General features: G+C 37.3%; 1 protein-coding gene across 1 annotated transcript; it reads right to left on the bottom strand.

Moving 5' to 3' along the window:
- On the bottom strand, nt 1-27,569 carry LOC129578655 (uncharacterized). Its single transcript, XM_055467532.1, has 2 exons — nt 26,312-27,569; nt 1-892 (listed from the first exon to the last, which is right to left on the bottom strand). The coding sequence occupies exons 1-2, from the start codon at nt 26,502-26,504 to the stop codon at nt 750-752; spliced, it is 336 nt and encodes a 111-aa protein (XP_055323507.1). The 5' UTR covers nt 26,505-27,569; the 3' UTR covers nt 1-749.

Below are 27,569 nucleotides of genomic sequence, written 5' to 3'. Positions count from 1 at the left end.
TTTTAAATTTTATTGCATTAGATATACTAGTACTCTCTACTTTATTCATTAAATTTTTGAATCAACTTACGGATACTCATTTATATTTGCGAATAATTTTGTTTGTTTGTTTTTATTCCACTGTATGTGTTTTTGATTGTATGAATTGTTGGAATATGTTTGTGTTACCGTGTGCATTATATGATGTGTCTGTGTGTTAATTTTTGTTGTTGTTGTTGTTATCTTACGACATAAATTTCAACTGGAAACGAATCAATAACGCATACATAGCATAGCATAGCATAAATTTTTGTGTTTTATTTATTTATTTATCTTTTTCTGGAATAAATATCTTATTGATTTCAAATTGTATCGGATAAGATGTTCATATTGATACATTCAACGAATGCATCTGTTTTACGATATTTCCTCTTTTTTGTTCGCATAAATATACCATTGTGGGTGTGTTAGAATCAGTTTAGATTAAATTGGCATTGTAAATAGATAGATTTATAATGTTGGTTCATATGCGTTTTGCAAATGGCATGATAATAATAACTGATGCGCAAAAATATTGCGTGCGATAGGATTTCCGGAAATGCGGGTTGCTTTGGAATGCTTTGGAAATGTTGTGACAAATCAGTGTACAAAACAACAATTGCATTCAATGCGGCTGGCTGGTTGGTTGGTTGGTTTGCTGACTGATTGTGTGCTTAGATGCTGGAGAGATGGTGTTTGTTAATATTTGCATGAAGATTTCCATCCGCAATTTAGACACCACGGTATTTCCGAATCAACATCGCCCAAACATCGGGATAACGCGTCTGCAGGAAATTTGTCAACTTCTGAGCATTTTGCGCCTGCTGCGGCGAACAATTGCGACAATTTCGCAATATGACTTCGGGGAGAGCAGCTAGAATAACAGATATAGGAAGAAAAATCAAGGAAAAGAATGTGAAAAATGGTAACAAATGAAAATTACACAACAATTTTTAAATCACACAGTTGAAAATTTCGATTATTGCTGATTGTTTGCCGTGTATGCGTGTGTGTGTGTGTGTGTGTGTGTGCGAGAGAGAGAGAGAGAGAGAGAGAGAATGTAAACGGTAGTGAACCAAACAAGCTGAAAATTATTTTACGTTTTTTTTTATAGACGCTTCATACATTCGATATGAATTTTATTCGAAAATCAATGTTATGTCGACATTATACAATTTTTCGTCTGTAAAATGCCATTAATATTGTTGACATAATTTTTCCATTTACGACCAACCATTTGTCGAAAATATATATAACAACAGTGGTGCACAGTGTGTGCGTGGAGTTGTAGGAAGTGGCACAGAGAACAGTACAAAATTAATTTGTGTATCTGTGCACTGCTGATTATATTCATTCTCATGGATCAGAAATCTATTTGACGTTGAAAACATGAAAAGAAAGAATAAACAAAAAAAAACGAGGCCGAAAGCGACAGAGAGAGAGAGAGAGATACGAAGAGAATGGGAGCGAGAGAGGGAATAAGCATGGAATGTATGATGGTTTCGCAATGATTGAATGAATCTTTTGGGAATTTGCCGAAATGCTATTTTGATTCAGTAGACTTCAATCTATCGGATGTGGCGCTCAATCGGGGGCCTGTTTGTCTATGTTTTTCATGTTGCGTTTGTGGTGAACGGGAGGAAAATGACCTCATTCTTTATGCTTTACCTACATTTCTTTTATTAAATTTTTCCGGCCCTTTTCATTCTTTATATTACCGTTTGACTTATTGTTATGTACGGAGGATGGTGGTGCATTTTTTTGTGCTGAATACTCTGTGAACCATCCATTTAGTATTTTTTCGTTTGGCTCATCAACTGACAATTGAATACAGAACAGTGACACACAATGTAACCTAAACGATTATTCATAAAACAATAGATCGCACAGATACGCATCACCAGATTTTTGGCATTTGTCCCCCCTTGTGGTTGTTATTGTTGCCAAAAAAGCACATTTTCACTTCGGCTTTGTAATAACATGTGTGAAAATCACGACCGAACACCAATTGAATGTCGTTCACTTCGGATCGATTCAGTTGGTGATGAAATTGTATAAAAAAAGGCCTCGTGCAATGGACACACGAACGAAAAAAAAAGTCGACAATATGAATGAAAATGCGACAAATCGATTGATGCGACGATATATTTATATCGGCACAAGCACAAAGCTTATTTTAAATGACAAAACGTAGTATCTCTCAATGGCAATAAGGTGACAATTGCAAACAGCGACCAAAGTTAGGCAATTTCTTTGGCTCCTCCATGTTTTCCCTTTTGTTTTCGGCATTTTTTTTCTGTTCATTTCAATCGCTCACTTTGATGTTTTGTCCGAATCAACAACGTATCTTCCTGCAGGTCATTGAGTGTAATGGATGGCATGGCAAACAGAAATTCGGGCAAATACACACACACACACAAACACACATAAAAAAAAGTATCCACAGTCGTCGCCCTCATCGATGTCGTTGTCGGCAACAACAACAAAAACGCAGCAGAAGCACGTTTCAGTCGATTCAATTATAGGCGTTCGAATAACGTGTCTGCTATTTTCCTGCCAAATGTAATTTTCGTCGAAAATATCATTTCACCGTTATGTTTATAGTGTGTGAATATGTGGCAGTGTCCCGTTACACACCGATAACCCTAGTTGCTTTATCAATGGTTTCTCTCTCTCTCTCCATTTCACACACTCCCAGTTCTAAAAAAGGCATAGACTTTTCCAGTCTCTTCAGCTCACGCTGCGAATCATAAACATAGCTACAAATTCGTTTGACAGTCCAAAACAATGCGCTCTCTCTCCATCTCCCTCTCCCCCTCTCTTTTAAGCACTTAAGCTTACTAATGTAATAACATGGTATGCACGCAGGTGAATTATAGTAACAATTGGTTGCCTACCTTTATGGGTTAATACACGTGCCTTGAAATTACGTCAAACAGCGCAATATTGAGTTTTCTTTGTTCGGTTCCGTGCAATAAGAACGTATTTCGGTATATATATGCGTAAAATTCAAGAAAAGGAACATTGTTTGCATGATTCCGGTTGAGTGGAAATATGTAAATACACATTGAAATTCTTTTGATTCTTCTCATAAATTTTTTGAGCGGAAAGGTGGTTGGCAGACTGTAGGCTCGAGGTGACGAACATCCCGTATGAAAACCAATACACTTTTTGTGCATGCTACTACTTCTTCTTCTTCACACTATCGTACACACAATCGTGCACAATGGAAGCGGCCATATTGAATATTTATAGTGTATTGTCATTATTTCTTCCAATATGGCGACTTACAGTATGTGTTAAGAAGAAGAAGCAGTACCATTCCTCAGTTTGCATACGGACGGTGACGAAGGAGAATAATGCGGTGAGAGAAAAAAAAGAATGTAGACGGTAACCAGGACCAAATCAAGAGTATTCGAAATTCCTATCATAAATGCAGACAATGCAAGACATTACTTGCGTGATCATTCACTAGCCAAAATTCGAAACAAAAAACAATGAAATTTTCTTATCAATGGAATATTTTTGGATTTTTTTCCTGCTACTGCTGCTGCCGCCGCCGCCGACAGCTCTCTCTTGTCCGGCTCATTCAAATGTATATTCGGCGGAGCCGATGTCAAAAATAATTATGTTTATTTAACGGCTAATGCCGCGCGCGCAACCTCTCTCTCTCACCCTACATTTACGACGAAATATGGAATCGTTTTTCTGGTTTTGGCCGGTTGTCGAGTCAACAATGTCGACTAAGCGTATTCCATTCGGCTTTTGGCGGAGTTCAATGTGTACATAATTTGGATTTTGTTATCACGACCCATCGATTATTCATCATTAAATTATGGAACTGTCATCATGGAAATCCCATTGTTTGCACTAGATAAAAACAACATACCCAAACATTTTCCTCTTCCCTTTCTTCTTCTTCTTTGTTTTCTACATAAACAATTACATTCGCACGGTAAAATTTGACCGTCTATTTATCAAAAGCTTCATCGCACATTTTTCCCTTGTCTTGTTCTATCGACAATAATGGCCAGGCAATTTTTATCTACCAGGATTTCAACACAGTGCGTTGTAGTGAAAGAGCGAAACAAAATGGAAATATATAGTGATAACACGTCTGGCGAAACATTCGAGCATGCTGCTGTCATGTCATTTGATACCGCTGTGCAACACCATTTTCATTTATCCATCTTGTGATCAAAAATTCCGGTATTGTTTGTGCACCTGTGAGAATGTTTCGTCATTGTTTCGCTCCTTAATTCGTTTTCATTTGAATGCTGAAAATCAATGAGAAAGATGCAACCAATGTGTCATACTAGTACGATCTGCTTCGAACAACAAAAAATATCCAAATTCTAAACAGAAGATGTGTCGAGAATAGAGAAAACAGCAACACCGAATTGAGTGAAAAGTTTGGAATGCTTATATAGTGTAGGCTACATTTGTGCCGTGTGTATTGTGTTGGTGGTGTGAAGTTTGTATTGTTGTTGTCACACGAGGCGACATTTTCCAAATGCCTATTCTTTATACACCTATAAAGAGCTTTGTGTGCTTCTTTATGTTATTTGTATTTAAAGACCGTGGAATTTTCGTGCTTTGGACTTTTATTGTGTTTACTTATATATTTTTTTAACTCAATACAAATGCGGATTCAACATGTTTTCGTTTACGCATTGAATTCATTTGAAAACGACGCTGTGCGGCCCGAGACATTTGTGCCCGAGACATTTCACTTAAACAACAAGCACGGTTTTTTTTACGCACTCAAGTCTATGCGTATGGTATAGACGTGCCGGTTATTATGGTTTTTTTTCTCGTTTCTTTCGTTCGTTTGTTGTTGGTTTTGGTGAAAATATCAAAATCCGAATTAACGTTCCATTTGTTAAATTGGTAAAAGGTAAATGGACCAAAAAGACATTTCTCTATGATGACATTGGCTTCGGCGGATCGATGTTTTTCATACGTCACATTTGTGACTGGGTTGCTTTTTTCCCCTCTCTTGACATTGTTGAAATATTTCAGTTTCCATTGTTTGTTCTGCGGTCGAACTCAAACAATGATTTCGCTGGTAACATTTTCCACTTTGTGATTCGATGAAATTTTCGAGAGTGCTTAACTCAAACACTATGATGACGACGACAAATGAAAGGGTGGCCCCGGACGGAAAAAAAAGCGGCAAGAAGAAGATAAGGAGCCGAATGAACAAATGAATGTTGCAAAGAATAACGATTCAACAATCAGACTTCCTATTTGACATCGAAAACTACTTCGTTTCGCTTTGAACGGCACACAGAATGGCAAGATTGATTGTTGATGGCATCTTGTCTTTACCTTTTTACACCGAATACCTACGGTTCGGAATGCTTTCATTTCGGTTGACGTTTTTTTTTCGCCGATAATTTTACAATCCATTTCGTCGATAGTTGTACAGGAAGTAAAGATAAGTGCCGAGTTCAAGAAATGGATAAAGAGAGAGATGGAACGAGAAAGAGAGAGAACGACAAAGCGCAAAAAACTTGAAAAACGTAAACCGAAAAGACATTATATAATCGCTTTGCATTTATTGTTGTCAATTCAATGAATTAAGTTCTTAGCCTCTATGATCAAATGGTTTGTATCGATTTTGTTGAAAATGCAAGCATGTTCCAGAGCGAAAATCTATTGACAATTTACGAAACAGGATAAAATGCTGAAAGTGACGGCAAACACGCAAACACACCGCACCGCACCGAGGCAAATACACCATACAATGCACATTGGAAATTGGTAGAACGTGAATTGAGCCCAAGGCCCATGCCAGCAAGAGCCTTGCCTAGAGAAATGGGATGGTTGAAAAATGGAGATCGAAAGAGAGAAATATTGAGTAGTAATAGCATTATGCATGAATACAATGACACATGTTAAATTGCAACTGGGATTATTGGATTTTCGCGATGCTAAGCAAACAGTGCAGACGGAACACACAAACACACACACAGCAAAGAGCATTGATTACTGTTTGCGATGGGTATGAGAAACGGGCGCTCAATCGGTCCTACAGCAGAGAAAGAGAGCTAAAGCTTGTAGTTTAATGTATCCGAATATATGCTGAAATATGGAGTATCGACTCATTCATTTTGCCATTTCTGTTTTTTTTTGGAGGAATGAAAATACCTCGAGCAAAGCTGGTCGTTATTTTCGGTGTATTTCGTGTCTCAACGACTGAGAGATAGATAGAGATAGAGAGATAGAGAGATAGAGTTTATTTTCGTGGAGAAAGCGTATAAAACTTCTTAAGTGCTCGTTCTGAATAAATTATACTGAGCACCAATATGACAACAATAAGATCGTAACAACATGTTTGTAGTACCGAAACAGAAAATCTGTAACATTGGAACTTCTGCGCTGAGCAAAAGCTCATGCAGTAAATGCTGGGCATCGATTTATTGCTCGAGACATTGTCTTATCGCCGACTCTTCTCTCTCTTTCTTTCTTTCTTTCTTTCTTTTTCTCAAGCTCTCCCTCTCTCTCTCTCGGTCTCTTCATCTCTTCCCTTTTTTGCTGCCAATTTTGTTGTGTGTACAGTATTTCGAATTTCACGATGTCCCGAATATTCGCTCGAACGACTTCGTATATGCATTTCGAGGCGAAATTCAGCTGCTTCGACAAAACGACTTGCAAATCTTACATTGTGTTTATTATTTATTGCAGTCATTTTCCGCTCTTCAATTTCTTATCATCCAAACAAACGAAAGTAACGAAATATTAACTGCGCTAGAGGAAAAAACCGACCAAATGTCCATCGGTTAATTTTGGGATTAAACATGAACAATGACCCAAACGAAAAGTGTCGTTATCTATTTATAATGATACGAGATCAGATACCAATGGCAGATGAAGTTTTTTCCATTCACTGTCCAGGCCCGAATTAGCGAACACACAAATTCTGCATTTAGGTAAACACTTCCACTTTGAGCAGTAGAAAAGTTAAGCAAAAGTTTTAAATGGGGTGCAATCATTTACCTATTGATTTTGACATTTCTTGCAAACGGAATCATTTCAACAAGTGTGCAATCAATGTTTGAACATTTTTTAGTCAACGGCTTCTGTTTTCTGCTTTAATTGAAACATTGATGCACTCATAAAGTGGTGGTTTCGTTGTTAGCAAGGACTCGTAAAGTCTTCAACATAATAATGGCATTTGTTTGGAAATTGGAAGTAAAAGCCAAAGCCAAAGCCAAAGTCAAAGCTAAAAGCACAGCATCTGATGAGGCTCTTGAGAGCTAAATCCGACATATTAATCGAAACGGATAACAGACGTAATGGTAACGAACAAAAGATAAAAAGGTTAAATCGAGAAAATTCTCGATTTTGTGCACGTCATTTGGTAGCTTAAAAGCTCTGATCGATTTGAATTATTTGTAGCCAAAACGAATTGATTGAGTTAAATGCCAAACGTCCATTTGGTATGTTGTATGTGTTTGTGTGTGTGATAAAGGTTCGAAAATTGAATTTTCTCTGTATTCGAATATTTTATTCAATAAATCGAACTGACACAGTAAGTGCATAGCATTTGATTGCATTCATATGTGTTCAGTCAATTTATTGCGGGCAAAACCCAAAAATAGCTTGAAAAAAACATTTCATTTGTAACATGAATTTACACATTCACTGTCAGTCTATAGTGATTGAAAACTAAACATCAAGTGATTCCATTAAAACGGTCTCAACATGGAATCGATTTGGACTGGACTTTGACGGGATCTCAGAGTCAATTCCAATGGCTTTTTGACCATGCCACTTTTTTTCTCCACATCCTTGGCTTGAACTGAATCAACGCGAGCGGTTCAATTAATTACATCGAGCAAATAACTTTAATGGCATAATTCGAGCGCACATTTTCCACATCGATATCAACAAAACGTGCAAGGTTATTTATGTTTCACACCAATTCTACTGCTATTATTCAAGTTCTGTACTTGAGTAGTACTTTGCAGTGTGAGAGAGAGGGAGAGGGAGAGGGAGAGCAAGAGAATGTTATACCCATGAAAACATGAAATGTTGTTACACTGACATATGAGTGTAATTCACAAAGTTTACGTTTACACCTCAACATATGGTTCCCACGTCAGAGATAACGAGAATGTTGTCATAGACATAATTTATCTGAGACGGAATATAATTGAGGTTTGCAATCTGATGAAAATAGCATAAAACTATTATTTCAGTGGCAAATTCCAGTTTCGTTTCGGTATAGCTCGATGCTTTGGCTCATGGTTCATGCAAAGCGTAGTTTCTATCAGCTCTTGCCCATTATTGTGTTCGTTTCAACTTGAACTGTTTTAACTGTTTTTATAGCATAATTCGGTCCTTCAACAGCGAGTAGTTAATGAAACGTCTAATCTGTAGAACATTGTGACGCGCAGCGATGGCGGCAGCAGGGGCAACAACGTTATGTAATTAAATTCGAAATACTTGAATACTTGAGACTATTGTTTTCTTTTCATTTTGATAGAGTTGCGGGTGTGTTTCAATGAATTTTCTGGCTTCAGGCTAAAATGTTATGTCAGCGAAAACTTTTTCACTCTCTCTCTCTGTGTCTGGATGATGCTTTGCGGAATTCAATATTTTGGCTTGATTCAATAAATAAATAAATATGCTGCACAAAGTGTGTACTCATTTCTGGGGTTGGTCTTCAAACAGCATACCATAGCTATGAATCCAATGATTCACACCTGCCCTGAAACGAACTATATTCGGAGCAGAACAGAGAAAAAATCCATCCATTTCATATTATTTGTTACCGCCTCTGGTGCTCACTCCTGGTGTGCGAAAGAAAGTTCAATGTTCATACCATCAATAAAATTGTTTATTTGGATTTGAAATAAATATTGGACGCATTTTCACCCCGTAAATGTGACTATGATGTGTGCGGATTTACATAAAAGAACAATTTCCCTCTCTCTCTCTCTCTCTCTCTAGCTTCGTTTGCATCTTAGCTTATATTGACGCAATCCGGCAACTGTTTGACATTTTATCAATATCTAGCTCGGAGCAGGCCTGACTATCGAGAATTTTATGTTTTCTACGGAAAATTATCATCGAGATGAGAAGCGCTGCGCTTAGCTCGAATATTTATATTATGATAATGGTTGTGCGAATTCTCTCAGACTCTTTCTCACTCTCGCCGCTTTCGTCTCTTGCGCTTGCTGTCAATGTTTTATCAAAGAGAAGTGAAATTTGAAAGAGTGCTTGCGCTGCTCAATGCACACACACGAATGGCAACCGCATTCATAGACGAAAATTTCGTCTGGCACATCTCCGAGTGAGATGTAATTTGAAGTGCTTATTTATTTAAATGCGTTTTGAAAATCTTTGCCATACTCGTTGTGTATTCATATATGTGACGAGAGTAGCGCTAAAATGTTCAGGAGCGGAGATCTATGGACGGGCTCTCGTCGAAATGATAGAGATAAATGATATGCGTCAAAATATTTGAAAATGTCTAAAAATTCAGGTTTGTGTCAGCGCGCCTCAAACCAATGAATACTCATCAAAATGATGAATACAACAACAACAAAAACAAAGAGAAAAAAAGAGAAGGAAAAAAGAAAAGGAATAAAAACGAACGAGCATAACATTGAATTCTGAGGTCAAACATTTGAAATGGGAAATGTCAGATCCATCAAGTGGAAAATACAATATTTTGCTTTCCACCGCCAATCCTTGATGAATATGTGTGTGTGTGTGTGTGTTTGTTTACGTGTATGGTTTTTACGATAAACGTTGCATGCTTGCCGCTCGCATACTCCATTCAGTTTATAATCTTTATGTACGAGTAACGATGGCGAAAAAAGGCAGCCAGCAATCACACACGCTTTGTTTATTCAGTTTTCAAACGATGAAATAGAAGAGACGTTTATCACGTCAATATGATAACTTGAAACCATTTGAAAAGCAGACCCAAACAAAATATCATTCGTTGAAAAACATTTCATTTCGTTTATTGAATGGATTTGTTTGGAGGATGTGTAGGTAGCTGAATTGGAATTATTCATGCAATTTGCATGTTTCAGAACGGAAACCAAACGCTGTAACTTGATGAAATAATCACCCAATGAGCCCTTTGTTGACAGCCTATCCCATTCTGCCATGCCATTATGTTGTGTGAATTACTAGTGCATATGGTTTCTTTGGCCATTTGATACACATTTTCAGCCTTTCTGATCCTGAAAATAGTGAACAATACAGCGCCGCCTGGGGAACTAACACAGACGCGTAATTGTTACAGCAAACTACACAGTAAACACAATAATCAATAGCTGAATCAAATGAAGCTTTGGTTTCTGATTTAGTACCTTTCGAACTTTCTCTAGTACAAATGGTACTTAAATGGATTTTAGTGACAAATTTCACTAGGGGAATTTATGTATTCACGAATTGACAGGAATTCGCACAATTTTGCACGCGTTTTGACTTCAAATTCATTCAAATATTTCACGAATTTTGCGAATTCTTTGCAAATTGGTCAAATCCAAACATTGACAGCTGGTGCCACCTTAGTTGTCATTCGCAGTGACAAAGCAGAGAATGTAAACAATTCGTAAAGAATTCGCAGAGAATGTGCGAATTCGTTACAAAATCGCAATGGAACGATCAAATTCGATAGATTCAACTGACATAAATACCCCTAGGAATTTCATATTGCGGTTCTAAAGTTAGAACCATCGTGTTTCGTGTGTATGTGCATGATTCACTATTTCTCCAACCAGTCTCCAGGTGCCGCTTTATTTTTCTTGTTTGACGTTTCCTATCTGTTTGTATAGACGATCAGAGAGGCTGCACTTTTTAATTAACGTTTTGTGCTACGACAGCGAGAAAAAGTATGATTTATGGCGGCTACGACTTGTTATCAAGCATTGATGCACTTTATTCGCCGAAAAATTTTTCCGAATAAGGACGCAACAAAATATGTTTTTCAAAGAAAAAAAAGGAAAAAAACATTGCAACCATTTTTCCACTGGATTCATTTCACTTTTGGTATGCAATGCATTCTCATTACAGCGTCGACAAAACAACAAACTGATTTTTCATGAATAACATTTTTGCCAACGTAGCATGGAATATTTTTGAAATAATTTTCAATAAAATTAGCATACAAATTGATATGGAGCATACTGAAAGTGCGAGAGAGCGTTGATAGCGCCCGAGCAGAAATATATATAAAATCGCTATTTAATTCCCTGAGATTACATTATTAATTTCATGGATTTCAATAGATAAGAGAAAGCAATAATATAGCTCACACGCCCATACACACAAACAACAACGATGCGGACAACGACGACTACCACGACTACCACGACGACGATGGCAATCAATTCATATTTTTTTTTCTTTTTCCAATTTTAAATCGTGCTATCGAGCACTTTATCGCATTTTTTATCGCCTGTTGACAGCAAAAGCCTTTTCCTCCACCATGAACTCTCCCACCACGGCTCGGAATTTATGCGAATTTTATGCATATTCATGATTCGGTGCGATCGCATGTGTTCATTTTATACAAGATGAACGCGATTCCTTTGTAGAAGTTTTAGTGTTTTTCTTTCTTCAACCGATAAGAAAATATTTGGCGATAGCGATAGCAGCTGCGAGTGAGAAAAGTAAAAAAGTTACAAACAAAATCCAATTAAAACTTCTTTAATTTTTCGATGTCGTCCCGTTTATCTTGATCGCATCGGTGACATTTATTTATGTGACGCGTTGGCCAAGTGCTTTCGCATTGCATTTACTCTCAATCGGTTCGTCGATTCAAAACACTTGGTGTCATTTTGTAACACGCTATATTTTTGGTATACACAGGCACACACACACACACACATACATAAACGCAGCAAAGCTTTTCGCTAAATTATATGTAAAGGGAAATTCCACAGCTGACGCGCAGTATTTGCATATGTTGCTGTTGATAAATGGAGAAATCCCGACGAAACATTATTATCATTACGAATTTCAAAGACCAACAATTTTCAATTTCATTCGTAAATGATGACAAAATGCAAATTGATTTTACAATATTTCAGCATGAACATCCTCATGAGAAGGATGGAATTGATGTGAGTTTTCCATATAACGTTGCGCATCATACATGCATCGGCAACATTTTATTAATCCGCAATTTTTTCACAGTTTTCACCGGAACAAAGATTCAGTAAATCCACACATATTGGCAAGCATCTTCAAACATTCAGCTTGATTAAATTGGGTAAAAGTTACTTGAGCTTTGATAATCTTCAATATATAATAGTATTATTTCATTTTTTTTCTTTCTGTGTTCATTGACAACAAAAGTTTATGTTGCCAACGATGCAACATGAATTATGAAGTGTGATCTAGACATAGTATGTGCAACGGCATCAATGAGTAATAAAAGATGCAAGAGGGATTTTGAGGTGCATGAACTAATGTCGTATGTCAATAAAATACGAACATTGTCTACCTTGAAAAGTCAACGGGAAAAGCACTTCGCATGGATTGTGCACTGTACAGTTGCGACGGTCGCTTGCTGTGTGTCTGTATGTGTGTGGTTTTGATGGCACTTTTTACTTGATCCGGAAAAACAACAAGAAATTGTACATGTGGCTTAGGTTGTTCCTATTTCAAAATGCCATTCTTGCCAAATGAATACAAAATTTACCAAAGTAGCTTGCGTCATGTGTTATTTTATGGGCTTGCATTCGGTGTTTTGTATCTTTTTCTTCTCTCGCCATATGTTTGTGAATACGTTTTTGCACAATTGCTCAAAAAAAACCTTTTAAAAGGATCATCCGGTCATGCTTTTCACCAAAAATTTCATGTGAAAACATTAAAATGCTTTAAAAATTATTTCGATCATAAAACACTTGTGCTCGAACAACTTGTTTGCCGCTCTCAAACTACACGGTCTATTGTATCGTTCAGTGCGCGATTCATTTCTAATCGGTAGAATCGGAGTGATCCCTTTTTGACCTTGCGGCCCCGAAATGAGTGTGCGGGCCGTCGTTTTAGTGTATGTACGGTCAGTTATGTTGTCGGTTTGTTGATACGTGTCCGACTTACAATGTCAAACATCTAAATACTTTGTCAAACCGCTAGAATTGAAGCGTAAAGCAAAGCAAGTGGAAAAAAGCGGCCCCAAGGCAAGCCAAATAAATAGATAGTTAGTTATGATATGCATTCAACATATATCCCCCGAAAGTTTCATTCGTATGAATTTTTACACTGTTCCGATGTAGCAGAATCCATAAAACTCAGTTGTTTATTCTAGTGCAAAAAGTGGCGAGTAAATGGTGAATGTGTTAACATGCTGTTGGGTTCCGTCATAAAGTGGAAGACGAAATATGTATAAAAATACGGTGAAAATAATGGGAGAGTCAGACGAAGTTACGATAAAAGCACCGCGCGTACACAACCCACAACACGAAATCATCCAAAGTGGTGCGGTGCAATTTGAACGCGACTAGCTGATAGCAAGTTTCGCTATTCGTTGTTTATTTTTATTTTTACGTTTTTTTCCCTCAGCAGTTTTTTTCTTCTTCTTCTCGGAATATTTGCTTGGCGAAAAGGTAGCGCGTTTTGCATCGTTCGATCTCAATGTTACCATCGCCGACGGTTGCATGCTGTTTTCAGTTTTCATGCTATCATACAACTTTTGTGAATCTCATTTCTATTTCAGCGCCAGAACATCGGTAGAATTTTTCTCTCTCTCTCTCTCTCTCTCTCTCTCTCTCTATCTCTTTCCTTTTTCTTGGTTTCTTGCTCCGTTTTCGTTTACTGCAATTAACAATTCCCCAGACGTAACTTAGTATTTTGCGATTTCATGTTTAACCACAGCATGGCTTTTTTCCACTCCCTCGAATAATCTGTGTGTCCCAAAAAGCGTGGCTCTTTTTTTCTCTATTTCCGTTTGGTATCTCGTTGTTGATAGTTGAACGATTGCAAGAGGTCTTTATCCATTTATCTCATTTCGAGCTTTTGACTTATTTGCATGTTTAGGTTATGAGTCCTTTTTTATGCTGTCGGAATTGCAGACGATACAGAGAGTGAGATGTGTGTGTGTGTGTGTTTGCTTAACGTGATGCGGATACGGAATGCCGATTTTCTAGTCCCTCTAGTCGGAAGTAAAAACCAAACGAAATTCGTTGCTGTTGAATGCAATCTCATGAGCATTGGGCTTAATTGCTCGTATACAAAAACGGAACCCTTCCTATGTTTCCGAGCAATAATTATGTGAATTCGTCTGTATCTCTCACTCTCACTCTCGCACTGCGGAAATCGTCATGCAATCACCTACTTTTGCACAACCACTGGGGCGACCACATATACAAACGAACATACTATATCGATCCCATCACGTAAATTCCATCTATTTCCAGCCCCCAATTGAATTGCTTTATATTTGGTATGAAATCGTTTTAAGTTTCATGCTAGCGATATTAGCAATTGTTACTTCGTTCCATTCATTTACATACACCGACCACAAACCGATTGAATTTCTCAAAATGAGCATACATATAATTTACTCTACGAAATGGGAAAAAACCGAAATATTAGAATACAAATCGGTCGTCTGTGGTGAGAGCCCGTGTTATTTTTTGTGCTACGAAAACGATTGGTTGCCACGCAAAGAAATGCACTTGATGCGGTATTCGTTGAATCTGTCTGGTGTAAATGAATATATGATGAAAGGAAAAACAATACAGCGAAATAAAAGAAGAATCAGCAGCAGCAAAAAATGCGCACCGAAAAAATGCGGAAAAGATTCACTGCACTGGATGGTGTGTATGTGTTTGAAATGCGAATCCACTTGGAAATGTTTCATTTTTTTTCTCTTACTCTCACTTGGACATGGTCGAGCGACAAACGGGAATTATAATTACTGCGGCGAATAAAAATATATTTCAAAAGTGTAATCAATGTGGGATATAGAAAGAGTTCTGCGTTTCGCATAATTTAAATTACTTTCGTCGTGGAAACGAGGGAAACAAATCAAGCCGAAACGAATGAAAGTTGCGCTGTGAAAGAGATTACGAATGAGTCACGATTGCGATTTCTGTTTTCCCTTTATGTTGGATTCAACGCTCCACAATGGATAGCTTAGACTTTAGGAATGATATTATTCAATCTCTCCATGGCATTGATATTCGTGGTGCGATCAAAACTTTCAAACTTGAAAGAGAGAATCCTCGATGAACCTTTTTTTTTGCCTGAATTGTGAGCGAATAGCAAAAGTGGAAGATGTAAAAGAAATACGAGGCGAGAATGTCCAAACGTCAAAGTTATTTTATCGTTTCGAGCTACAAATGAATTGATGTGTAAAAATGTGTTGATGACGATCCAGGATTATGCTCTTATGGAAGGCTAAATAGCCAATTGTATACTTTCCAATTCTTTTATTGAAGCACGGTGTGCTGCGTGTGGGTATGAGACGACGCGGAGCACACATACACGTCTTTTCCACCCTTGCAATTTACACCAGTCGAGTGGTCAAAACACATCGAATTGCACTCGTATCGCACACACACACACACACATTCAGGCTAAGCACCTTCTTAGAAATGGTATTCAATTCAAAAGAAGCGAAACCACATATACGTCGCCAAATTCGAAATCTATTATACATTCGGCAAAGCTCTGTCGAATCAAGGTTCTGTTTACTTCTTATATATATTATCAATTCGTTTTATTTCATTTTTGTCCACTTTGATTGAAATTCCCATTCATTAAACACCAAATGTTTGCTACAACGATGTTGAGATTACATTTTTATTTCTCGAGAAAAAATGAAAGAGATTGAGTGTGAGAGAAAGGAAAGGGTTTTGGCAAATTGAATATATATGATATTTTGAGTGACGACAGAATAGATGGAAAAAAGTGAATCGTTTGCTTCAGTGAATGCTTAGTTCGTATTTGAAGACCTCGTCGGTATTTGTTTCGACTGAAAAGTTAAATATGAAATATTTGACGAGTTTTATCCCTTGCCGTAGCTTGTGTACACACACAAAACAACAGAAAACACAAACTCACATTTCGTGTTGTGTGTGTGAACTTTGTTGTCGTTCGCACTTGTGCTTATTTACCGCCGGCATTTTCAGTTTGCATTTTACAAAGAAACCGTTTCATTCCAATCAAATTGTGTATTACACATCAACAAAAAAGTTCATAAACGAAGAGTGAATAATAAAATAAATTCCGTTTATGACAGAAACAGATTCAGTGTTGACTTGGACGAATATTTTCACGACCACTTTTGCTAACCTATTGCCGTTTTTTTTATCGTTTTTCGTTTTTGTTTCTCTCAGTCTTCATAAAAAGTGTGCCCAACCATAAGCGATAAAAATTTGTATATAACGGGAAACCCCTCTCAAATGTGGCCACAAAGAAATTATAACGAGTGTGAGCTTATTACACATTAAAAGTGGATTTCTTCGCATATTTTTTCTCTTTGTCTCTCCCATTTCGCTGCGATATTAATGAAAAATCTGGAAATAATTCATAACGACATTCAATGGGCATCCACCAAAGTCGGTTATAAATCTTTTATGTGAATAACACGCCGAGATTTTGGTTTAACGATATGGGCCGACGTTTTCTTGACGCAGAAATTAACAGTGATTCAAATGGCGTGAGTGCTCAAGCAAAAATGATTCATTGTTCGAGATGTGTTCGTGTGGTATGTTTGTGTGTATGTGTGTGAGTGCGTGAGACTTTGTATCGATGAAACCGATCGAAAGCCTTTTAATCCAATGTCTTGACTCTGGCAATCGGTGTTATTGAGTTTGGCCAAGCGTTCAATCCAACGGACGGAATTATTTCATATTGATTTTGAACTTTCGATAAGAATCAATCCGAGCGTATATCGTTTTATGTGTTTTATTCGTTTGCGTGATAGTTGGGAGAATCCATCGGACGATAGCCCGGGAGTTTCAATAAAATTGGAAACATATTTTGCTATTGGCATATCACGTATATGGCTTTGTAAATGTACGCGCGGAGCCAGAGAGATAGTGAGTGTGTGCTTGTGTTTGTGTGGTTTTTAGAGCTTCTCATGAGGTATAATACAATCAAATCTAATGTAATGAAGCGTCGTTTTGGTGTTTCAAGCTGAACAGAAGCACGTGCTGATTTACGACCTAAACACAAATCCATTTCTGTAACGTGAAATTGTTAAACCACTTGAATAAATACTGTTTGGGTTTCGGGACACAACGACATTCTCAATTTTCAAAATCCATCTTGCGTTTTGTCGAAAATTTTGCATTGAAAGCTAATGTAAGGTTGTTGCTGGCAATAAATTCAACAAAAGTTAGTTGACAATCAAACTAAAACGAAACAAGTGTCTTGATAAATAACGTCGTTGTTGTGTTGGTTTCGAAAATGAAAACTACCTAAGAATCCATGTGATTTCTACTCAATTACTGTTTGGCTTTGAAGCTTATTTTGAATGCGGTGCACACGGGGAAATTCCCAAATTGATTCGAAGCTTATTTCGTACGCTGTCTGTGTGTGTCTCAAGACCGAACAGATTGACACGAGGTGGAGATGGAGAGACAAAGACAGAGAGAGAGAGAGCGACAATTCCTAGAAGGCGTTGAGAAAATGAGTTTTCGTGTAGTAAACCTTTGTGGAATAGTTTGGCTTTGATTGATAGCATCGAGTAAATGATTCCATTTGAGCGAATAAAATGAAACATTAATCATCGGTTTGCACAAATAATCATGTAGTAATTATAGCTTCGCACCAAAGTATCGCACGTCAAACGTGCTGTCCAACATTTCCGACATGCTGTTTTTCGGCTACATGCTCTCTCACTCTCTGCTATTTAAGCTCATTTGGGACTGTCTTGTTTATTACTTACATAACTGTGCTTACATAATTAAATCACAAATCTAAATTAGGTGAGCACACCGTTGCAAGTAAGCAGCAAACGGCTGACAACGGGGCAGCGACAGCAGCAGCAGCAGCCAACAGTAAAGCAACAGGCCCAATCATAATTCTTCTAGATACGTTGTCAATCTTTTATTTGGTCGCTTACGGTTGTTGCCCAATTTCTTTTCGGTTAAATACAATTTCGTCTATAAAAATGACAAAATCGTCTATAAAATTGACAAAATCGTCTACTGAAAAATTGTCACTTTTTTTACAAATTCGTCTATATTTTATGACAAAATCATCTAAAATTCTGACAATTGTTTTTGTGACAAAATCGTTATTAAAAAAGACAAAATCGTCTAAATTTGCAATTTCCGAAAAAAATGACAAAAACATCTAAAAACCTCCAAAATCGTCTATGGACAAAACACGTATTAAAAGTGACAAAATCGTCTAAATTTGCAATTTCCGAAAAAAGTGACAAAATCGTCTAAAAACCTCCAAAATCGTCTATGGACAAAACGCGTATTAAAAATGACAAAATCATCTACATTCACCATTGCAAATTTTTATTCCGAAAATACGAAACTACTGAAGTATTTCGATGTGCGGAAAGAAGTGGTTGGAACCATCAAATATTCCTTGTTGTAGTTGGAATTGTATCAATGCCAAACGATGTAATGACGGGCAGTTTCTTATGATAATATCCAGAAGTTTGACACTCGGTGCATTGAATGACGCTGAATCGATTCGCAAGGAATGAATGCTCGCACAGAATGTCATCAATAGGCTGCGAAACTCCCTCCAGCGTATGCAGTAGTCAATTTGTGTCAATTAGAATTTATTTTAACAATAAGCATTAAGTTCTGCGCTCCATTCATTGAGTTTCAGTCGAGCAAAAAGGGGGAATTGATATTTTGAACAAACATTTTCTCATAAATATACAATTATACGAATTTGTGGAAATAAAAACGAGTTTGAAACCATTTTTCAAAAAAATTGGTGAATGTAGATGATTTTGTCATTTTTAATGGGTTGTTTGTCCATAGACGTTTTTGTCACTTTTTTCGAAATTGCGAATTTAGACGATTTTGTCATTTTTAATACGCGTTTTGTCTATAGACGATTTTGGAGGTTTTTAGATGTTTTTGTCACTTTTTTCGGAAATTGCAAATTTAGACGATTTTGTCACTTTTAATACGGATTTTGTCACAAAAAAAATTGTCAGAATTTTAGATGATTTTGTCATATTTTGGAAAAAAATTTAGACGATTTTGTTACATTTTTAGATGGTTTTGTCATAGACGTTTTTGTCATTTCATTAGACGATTTTGTCAATTTTATAGACGTTTTTGTAAGCAGCCTTTCTTTTCTCGTGCCATCAATTCATGTGTACGGCTAATTGGTATGCTACAGCATCGCATCGCATCGCATCGACACGATACAAGTTTCCCTTGAAAATGGTTCATTGGATGGTAATGATGTATTGAAAAGTTCAAAAAGCGAAGATACGCTCTGCATTGAGCACCATCACCGTGTGTTATCTGTATGTTCGGCGTCAAGAAAATGAACGACAGCGAGAGAAGAAATTCGATGGAAATGCTGTCTGTGATATTGGGAATTCATTTATGTCGGTGGTAGAAAACGAAAATTATTTTACACACGTAAATGCTGCAGCTCAATCCACAAACCCAATCCAATATTAAAGATTTGTATGATATTCGAGATTGAACTTGAATCAAATATACATTAAAGGGAATGAAAAGACGACAAACTCTCTCTCTCACACACACACACACACTCGCTCTCCCCGCTCGGCACATTCAATTCGATGGGCACAAATTGGCACAGCAACACAACAACGCACTGTGTGACACATAGTACTAGTAGCAAGGCGATGAGAACATGAGCAGTCGTCAACGTGGTTTTCAAATTGAATAATTTATGCTTTTTTCCATACTTTATGATTGGTATTGCTTCGTTCCGCATCGCAAAATTTCCGCACTAATTACACGATTCCTAAACAAACTACGTTGTCATTTTGCTATAACATTCTTGGCGCTTGTACAGTGTACACAGTATACACAATCTATTGAATCGCATCAATCGTACTCAATTGCATCAAAAACTACATTGTACATTGCTGAATCATGGATAAAACAGTGGGGTTATCTATGTTTGATGGCTTAGAAGGTCAGCCGCTTTATGTTTGTGGCAGTACCACATACCGTGTATCACGTAGTTTACTTTCAAAATTGTAGCCAGGATTTAATTGGGATTGTATTGCCTCCGGTAAATATTTGACTATTCCACTCAGTTATTATTATGGGCGGACTATTTTTCGATGTGTACTGGTATGCGTGCATACATGCGAGAAACATGATGGGAAACGATCGAAAAGTTTGCACTTGCTCAAAGTTTGTAATGTGACGCGTTCAGTATTTTAGTCCGAAATCCTAACCGTAAGGTATCAAACTTGTATCCGAATCGATTGGATCATTTGAGCTGCTGCTTGTCGTTCATTTGAAACGATTATGCCAATTGCTCTGTTTCCGTTTCCCTCTCCCTCTCGCAATGTTTTACCAAACCGATAAAGCACATTTTCATCGCCTAAACAACGTTTTATCTAATTCCATTAAATCGGTTTAAACGCCTTCCAATCCCATTTGCTCATTAAAATTTGCACCGAGTTCGAACACGATTCATTACAACGATTCATTCAGTTTTTGGGCGATGGTTTAGTTTTTATCGTTTGTTTGCGACACAGTACCGCACCCATCAAATGACACTGGTGCCAAATTTCTGTGATTTCACGAAATGAATCAGACATCAATCAACGCGTTTCCAACTAAATTCGCCCACAAACAACTGAACACAAAGAAACTCACGGAATTTCATTCGGCATTTAATTTAATTGTATGTGATTGAAGCGAACTTTGTCGTAGTCAAACACATTTGGTGCTTGTTTCAAACATTCGTTCGTTCACTCGTTCGTTTAGCAATTATCGATTTCCATCGCATAAAAACGGAGTAATTTAATGAACTGACAATATGTTTAGCATCACATCATCGTGTGGGATGCACGTATTTAATTGTTTAATGCTGTTTTTGTCATGTTTGTTTGTGTCTGACATTTCATTATATTCGGAAGGCGCATGGCACCATTTATGGGATAGCTTCATCAGTTTTAATCGTTTCGTATATGGAGCTAACAATTTAAGGATTGCCAATAACAAATTAAACATGAGTGAAAATATTTACGGAATTTCTTTAATATGAATCCAATGTGTACGAGCGATGTACGATGTGCGGTGCAGGATTCGAACACAATTGAAGACATGCAATCATTTGATTATACGCAGCTGTTGTTGTTGCTGCTGCTGCTGCTGCTGATAAAATCAATGAACTTTCGATTGATGTAAAAAGTGGTTCATATTTTTTGTTTTGCCGGAAAATTTCATGATAAAAACAGTACAAGCGTGTGTATGCACGCATAAGAAACCCAGAACATAATCCCCTGCCAACAATAAAATTTTCTCTTTGATGAGAAGCAACAAAAATATTTGCAATTCTGAGTATAGTATAATAACGGCGAGGGGGATTCATTTTCGTGGCTTGTACGGCTGTAATGCTCTCTGCAAAGCAGCAATCACCAAGCACGCGCGGCTGGAATGCAACAAAGTGAAGCTGTACAAATTTATTTAACGAATTTGATTAATTTATACGAAAGAAAAAGTTTCTTTTTCTTCTCATCGATTTAAAGAACTGGATGGTTTTTCGCCGCTTCGCAATCTTGGCAATGGCCTGGGCGAGAATCAAATTAAATCAAGTACATTTCGAGGTAAACACGAGTCCTATTTGAATTACTTATTTCGCTTTTTTTTCTCCATCTTTATCTTCCTGCTTTTCATGAGCAAGCTGAAATTTAATAGGCACGCATCTTCAAAAAATCGAGTCCAACAGCCGAATAGCCGGTCTATTTATGCCCAACTCTAATTAATATTAGAAAAAAAAAGTTTCAAATTATTTGCGAATTGTTCATTGGTGAGTGGTTTACACGTGTTCGGAATGTTGGCGGCAGAGGCAGGGCATCAAATAAGAGAAGTCGAAGAAGAAAAAAGGAAAAGAAGAAAGAAAAAAACGACTGACTTTTCTATACGAAATTCCGTGTTCTATTCGCAAAGTGATTTCAAGTATGTGTCCGAGCCGTTGTTGCCTGTCACAAGGGAATTGTATGCTCCGACGAATGGCATCAAATCAATCAGTGAATCAGAAGAAAAATCGTCATAACAATTCACAAAAATGATGATAGCCCATCCAAACGCACAGGAAAACGTCTGTTTCTGCATGAACACCAAAACTTTAACTGTCGTGGTCATTGAAAGCTCCCGAAGCCTATCGAAACGACAACAAAAATTATATACGATACGATCGACGAGACACTTAACGAATGACAGATTTATGCAAATCCGTTTTGCTGATATAGTAGACAAATTTTGACGTTGCGATTTCATAATTTCCGTCGCTGTAACACGTATTCTTTTTCTTTCTTTTCTTTTTCTTTTATTCTTCCTTCGTTTTTTCTGTTGTTGTCTGCTCAAATGTCGGCATCGTGATTCAATAAACATTTTCGGTCCATTAAATAAAAATGCTGATTTTTATGAAAATGGAATATTGAAGCTCTAAACAAGTAGAAGAAGAAGAAGTAAAAGAGGAAAAGAAAGTAAACATTTCAATTGCCCTAGCCGATAAAATGAGATTACCCATATTTACGATGGGCGTTGCGAAAAGTGAAAAAGAGGCCTGAAAAGTAAGATGATGCCATTTAAAGTCGTAGTATCGAGGGATTTCACTCAACATTCTTTATCTGTCCGAGTTTTACATTTTTCATTCTTTTGCCTTTACCATTTGTCCATAACTTTCAGTCGTATTTCATCGAAAAGAAGAAAAAAAATCGTTTGTCACTGGGTCCAAACTGGCGATTACATTGAAGATCTAAACATCTACAAATGAGTTGATTTGATTTTATTTGATTCAAATCGCATGCGAATAGGAAAGGAAAAAATTATGTAATGACGAAACGGTAGCGACACAGAACACGCTTGAAATATTCTCAACATGATGCGAACAGACATAAACGGCGACGATGAGCAAACGTGTACGGCCAAGGCGAAGAAAAACAAACTTTCTGAATCACCTACACTGCTGCCCATGCACCGTCTCATAAATAACTTTATAAACTCATCAGAATTTTGCATTTTCACCATTATACTATGCTCAGCATTATGTTTGCTTTCCTGCGAATATCATCGCCTCCAGTCTCTCCTTTATCGCTTCTTATGCTGGAGCTTTCGATTTTCCGATAAAATTGCACGAAAAATGGACGCACACAACCAAAAATCCAAATATTCATTCAATTTTCATGTGGCGCGGCCGACACACATTTCACATAGGTAACTAACTAGCTTATTCAACAGTGCAACCATTTTTCCCTCTCATTTTCCGTCTCAATGAAGTTTCGGTAACAAGGAAATTGAAAAACGCTGCGGAAAACGATGCAAAAACTTTTCGCTTTTGATGCCAAGGAATTTCATATTGGAATACCGTAAATGAGATTTGTCGTTAAGTGATTCGCTCCACGAATAATCCAAATTTCAGTGTCATGTTGCCCATTATCAGTGTGAATGCATCCAAAAGGTATGCCACCCAACACATATACTTGGACCTAATTTGTATAAATTCAGGGGTTTTTCCTACTTATGACACATAAGCAGACAAAAAAGAACGAAAAAGAAGAGAAAAACACACGACCCATTCGATATTCATAGCTTTTCATCAAAAATCATTACATCTGGCGTCTGTAAAATAATAAATGAAAATGATGAGTCTGAGAGAGAGAGAGAGAGAGAGAGAGAGAGAGAGAGAGAGAGAGAGAGCGGGAGAGGCATGGGCGAAAGGTTGCTCTGGTGAGAAACGACGGATGAAAGGTGTATAGAAAAAAACAAGAACGAAAAATGCAACAACGATGCCCGTTCGGTCGATGTTGGATGTTGTTGCGCATCTCATTTGCAATGAAAAGCATCTCGTTGACTCGGATGACGAGCACTTCATAAATGAATAACTAATTTTCTTTATGGAAAAAGTGGCCATTTGTATCGTTAGCAACAATTCCAAATTGAATTTTCTCCTTTTTAGTGCTTCTTTCACTGTTCGGCTCTCATTTTATCCATTTCATTTTATGGCAAACGTGACGCATTCCAGCCGCAAAATTTCCATTTCGCTGACTCTCTCTCTCTCTCTCGGCGCTCTTTGCGAAATTTTCGCTGCTTCAGAAGGATTTACATTTGAAGTAAGAGGTTTTTCAAGTGTTTTTAATTGCCGATAAAAAACCGGGCCATTTTCAACTGGATGGGGCACAACTATCAAAGTGGATTAGATGAAATGCAGCGGTCACCAAAAAGTGTGGCAACTTTCGGATAAATGAGCATATCATCATTAAATGGCCATTAAAACTGCAAAGAATATGGCATAATAAATGAATGGGGAAAACGGCTCATGTATTACCCGAAATTGATTCAATATGATGATAATGATTGATGTTGTTTTTGTTTGTTTCGAAATCATGATGCTTCTATGGCCTGCGTTGAGTCATGAAAACAAAACAATATAGTCCGGATGATGTGTTGATTGTGATAGCCACGTTTAATGAGCATTGATCATTATTTTCTGTTTTGGCATTTCGAGAAAATTCTATGTTTCACCTTTGTGATGAAATCAACCCGTAGCTCAATTTCTAATTCAACTCAAGAATGAGGAATTTATTAATTCAAACTGACAGCCGTTAAATTTATGTGCGACCGAAAATATGGCAAATGGTTTTGACTACGTGTTGAAATTGAGAGGGATTCAATGAATATTCAACATGTATGCAGCAGCCAATTCTCGTCGTACACACCAATGAACCAGCACCACGGTTGAATTGGGAACAAAGCAAGTGTAATGTAGTTGCGAAAGAATGAGATAACGGAAACTGTAATTTTTTACAATTGATCGATAAGACGAAATTCATGTGACTTTAGTGACAACTCGTCACTTCTTCATCAGTACTAATCAAATGTAATTCGCATTGCATCAAATGGGTGATGCGAGTGAGAGTGTGAGTGTGAGTGAGCGCACGTACGCTACTGAATTCATTGTTCATTGGTTTCTTTTCGTGTTCGGCACATAAACAAATTCGACGCCGAAATAAAAAGCGAAACGAAACAAACGGAGAGCGAGAGCGAGATCAAGTGGAAATACGCTTTAATTTCGTCAAAAAGTCATTTCTGTTGCTGGTGTGTGTATGAGTGTGTGTCATTCGCTGTGTTTTGTAGCGTGTTTTTATTTGATTATTTTGTTTTGGTCAAAAGTTTTGAGAGAGGGAGAGAAGAAGAGCAGCGATACAAATGGTTAAGTGACCCAATCAATTCAAAAGTTTAGTAACAGAGCGCAGTCAGTCGCAATGGAATTAAAAGGCAACGCGCGCGTACCCACACTTAAATGCTTTGATACCACTAACACTGATTTCATATCGCATGATTGTGTGTAGCAACACCAGCACCAAGCTAAACAGCTACTTCAATGAATTGAAAGAATTAGCGGCGATCTGAACATGATGTGTTGCGTCGTAGATGACAGCGTACTTAGGTGGTTTTGACCGATCAACAATAATAGAACAACCAATGGAAATGAATGGAACAAATCGTAAGACATGAATTAAGCGATTTTGTCCAGCCGTTTGTCCAATTAAGGATAAATCACAATTCATTCAATTAAATTAACCCAAATCCAGTGTGCTATTACAGCCACGATTCATGCATAGCCACCATTCGTGCACTGCCATCGCATTTATTGTCATCCACAAGACACCACGAGCGAAACGGAACCGAAACTGAAACGGATCAGATCACTTTTGATTTATTATTTACACTTTGCCATCCCTTTTTTTCTACTTTTTGCTCTCGGTTGTCCAAATTGAGGACTCCAAAACATTGAAATAAGCAAAACAAAGCGGAATTTGCCGCCAGCGAGAAAAAAAGAAAGGAATGACCTTTTAGTACACGTATCTACCATTGATTGATCTATTGGGTAGAAAATAATGACGTTTTCTTCTCGCTTGCCTCCACGGTTATTTATCGGTGGAGATTTTTTCTTTTGCTTCGCTTAACGAGCACATTTTGATCGGAAAACGTGAACTTTCTTTTTTTTTTAAGAAAGACAAAAACAAATACTGAAAACAATTGACAAACTAGATCAAACAGGAAAAGTTTGGTTTTTCCGTTGTTTTCCCCCACCTCTCTAAGCCTAAATAAATTTTTCGATTGGAAAATGTTTACACACAATTAGTATACATAATAATACATACCTTTCAGCTGCCGACCTAATTGGTCGCATGGGCTTTTTTCTAAAACACACATAATTTGCCGACTGACGATGGCTTGATTATTAAGTAATCTGTTAATTGTTTTGTCATCGGCTTGCACGCCGCAATTTTGTGTATTCGTTAATAAAATTATGAGTAAAAAACCGCAAACCGTTTGACGCATTTTCACATTCATTTTGGAGATTGTTTTTTGTTTGTGTTTTCTTTTTGGAATTTTTTATTTTTATTTTTATTTTTTTGTTTGTATTTGAAACGTTCTGTTCCGTTTTAATGGTTGTAATATTATTTGTAATACGCGTTTTGCGGCACTTGGCTGAATTCGAGCCGATCGAATATTATTCGCTGAAATTTCATCAAATACTCGTGTGCTTTCCGATGAAAATTTCCCACCAACTTCTTCTTCTTCGGTTTCGATTTTGTCGGTGTGTGTGTCGTTGTCTTTCCTAGTCGTCGTCTTCGTCAATTTTTTTCGCGAATTTGTTTGCTAAACTTCACGCTCTTTAATTTTAATTTATTTGTTTTTATTTGCTTTCAGTTGTTTTCAGTTGTTATTGTTGCTACACCTGCACCCTTCGTCTATGTCTCTATCGTTTTGCTTTTATTTTCGAAAATTTTATGCGTACCAATTCAAAAATTGCCAGCTGTCGCGCCGTACTCCAGAGAAAATTATAGACAAATAAAAAATATGTGTGTACTCTATGAATTACAATGAAAATAAGCGCGAGCACAAACAACACATTCAAAAAATAACAACACAAATTAAATGGTTTTTCACTTTCTCTCTCTCGCTCTGTGTTCGTGTTTCGAAATCTGTCTTTCGGCGTTTCAATGGTTTGGCGCAACGGAAAAAAACACAACCGAAGAAAATATTCAACACGCGCGCGATTCGGCAACGGAAGTGTTTCGGTTCGCGATTATATTATTGTTCCGTTGTTCCAAATGTTCGTTAGCACAAATGATTTCGAAAACAAAAATACGGCAGAAAAACGAACAAAAATTATTATTCGGTCCCGTAAATTGGTTTGACGGTTGGTTGATGTGTGCGTGTGATCCCCCAAAAAAAAGACGACAATGTTTCAATTCGAATTGCTCACGTTCTCGGCGTGTGTATTATATTTGAATTTTTGGGATATGAAGCGGCGATAGCTTTTCTCAATGTGTATTTATATAATCAGCTGAGAGATGCGCAGCCAACGAGCTTTAGTCACAGACTGAAACTGGCATTCGGTTGAATGGCATA

This window comes from Sitodiplosis mosellana, unplaced genomic scaffold, assembly GCF_009176505.1.
Source record: "Sitodiplosis mosellana isolate CC-2019 unplaced genomic scaffold, AAFC_SMos_1.0 Smas_scaffold_6226, whole genome shotgun sequence".
NCBI lineage: Eukaryota > Metazoa > Arthropoda > Insecta > Diptera > Cecidomyiidae > Sitodiplosis > Sitodiplosis mosellana.
Note: the sequence above shows the minus strand (reverse complement) of the source record. Positions and strands in the feature narration are given on the sequence as shown.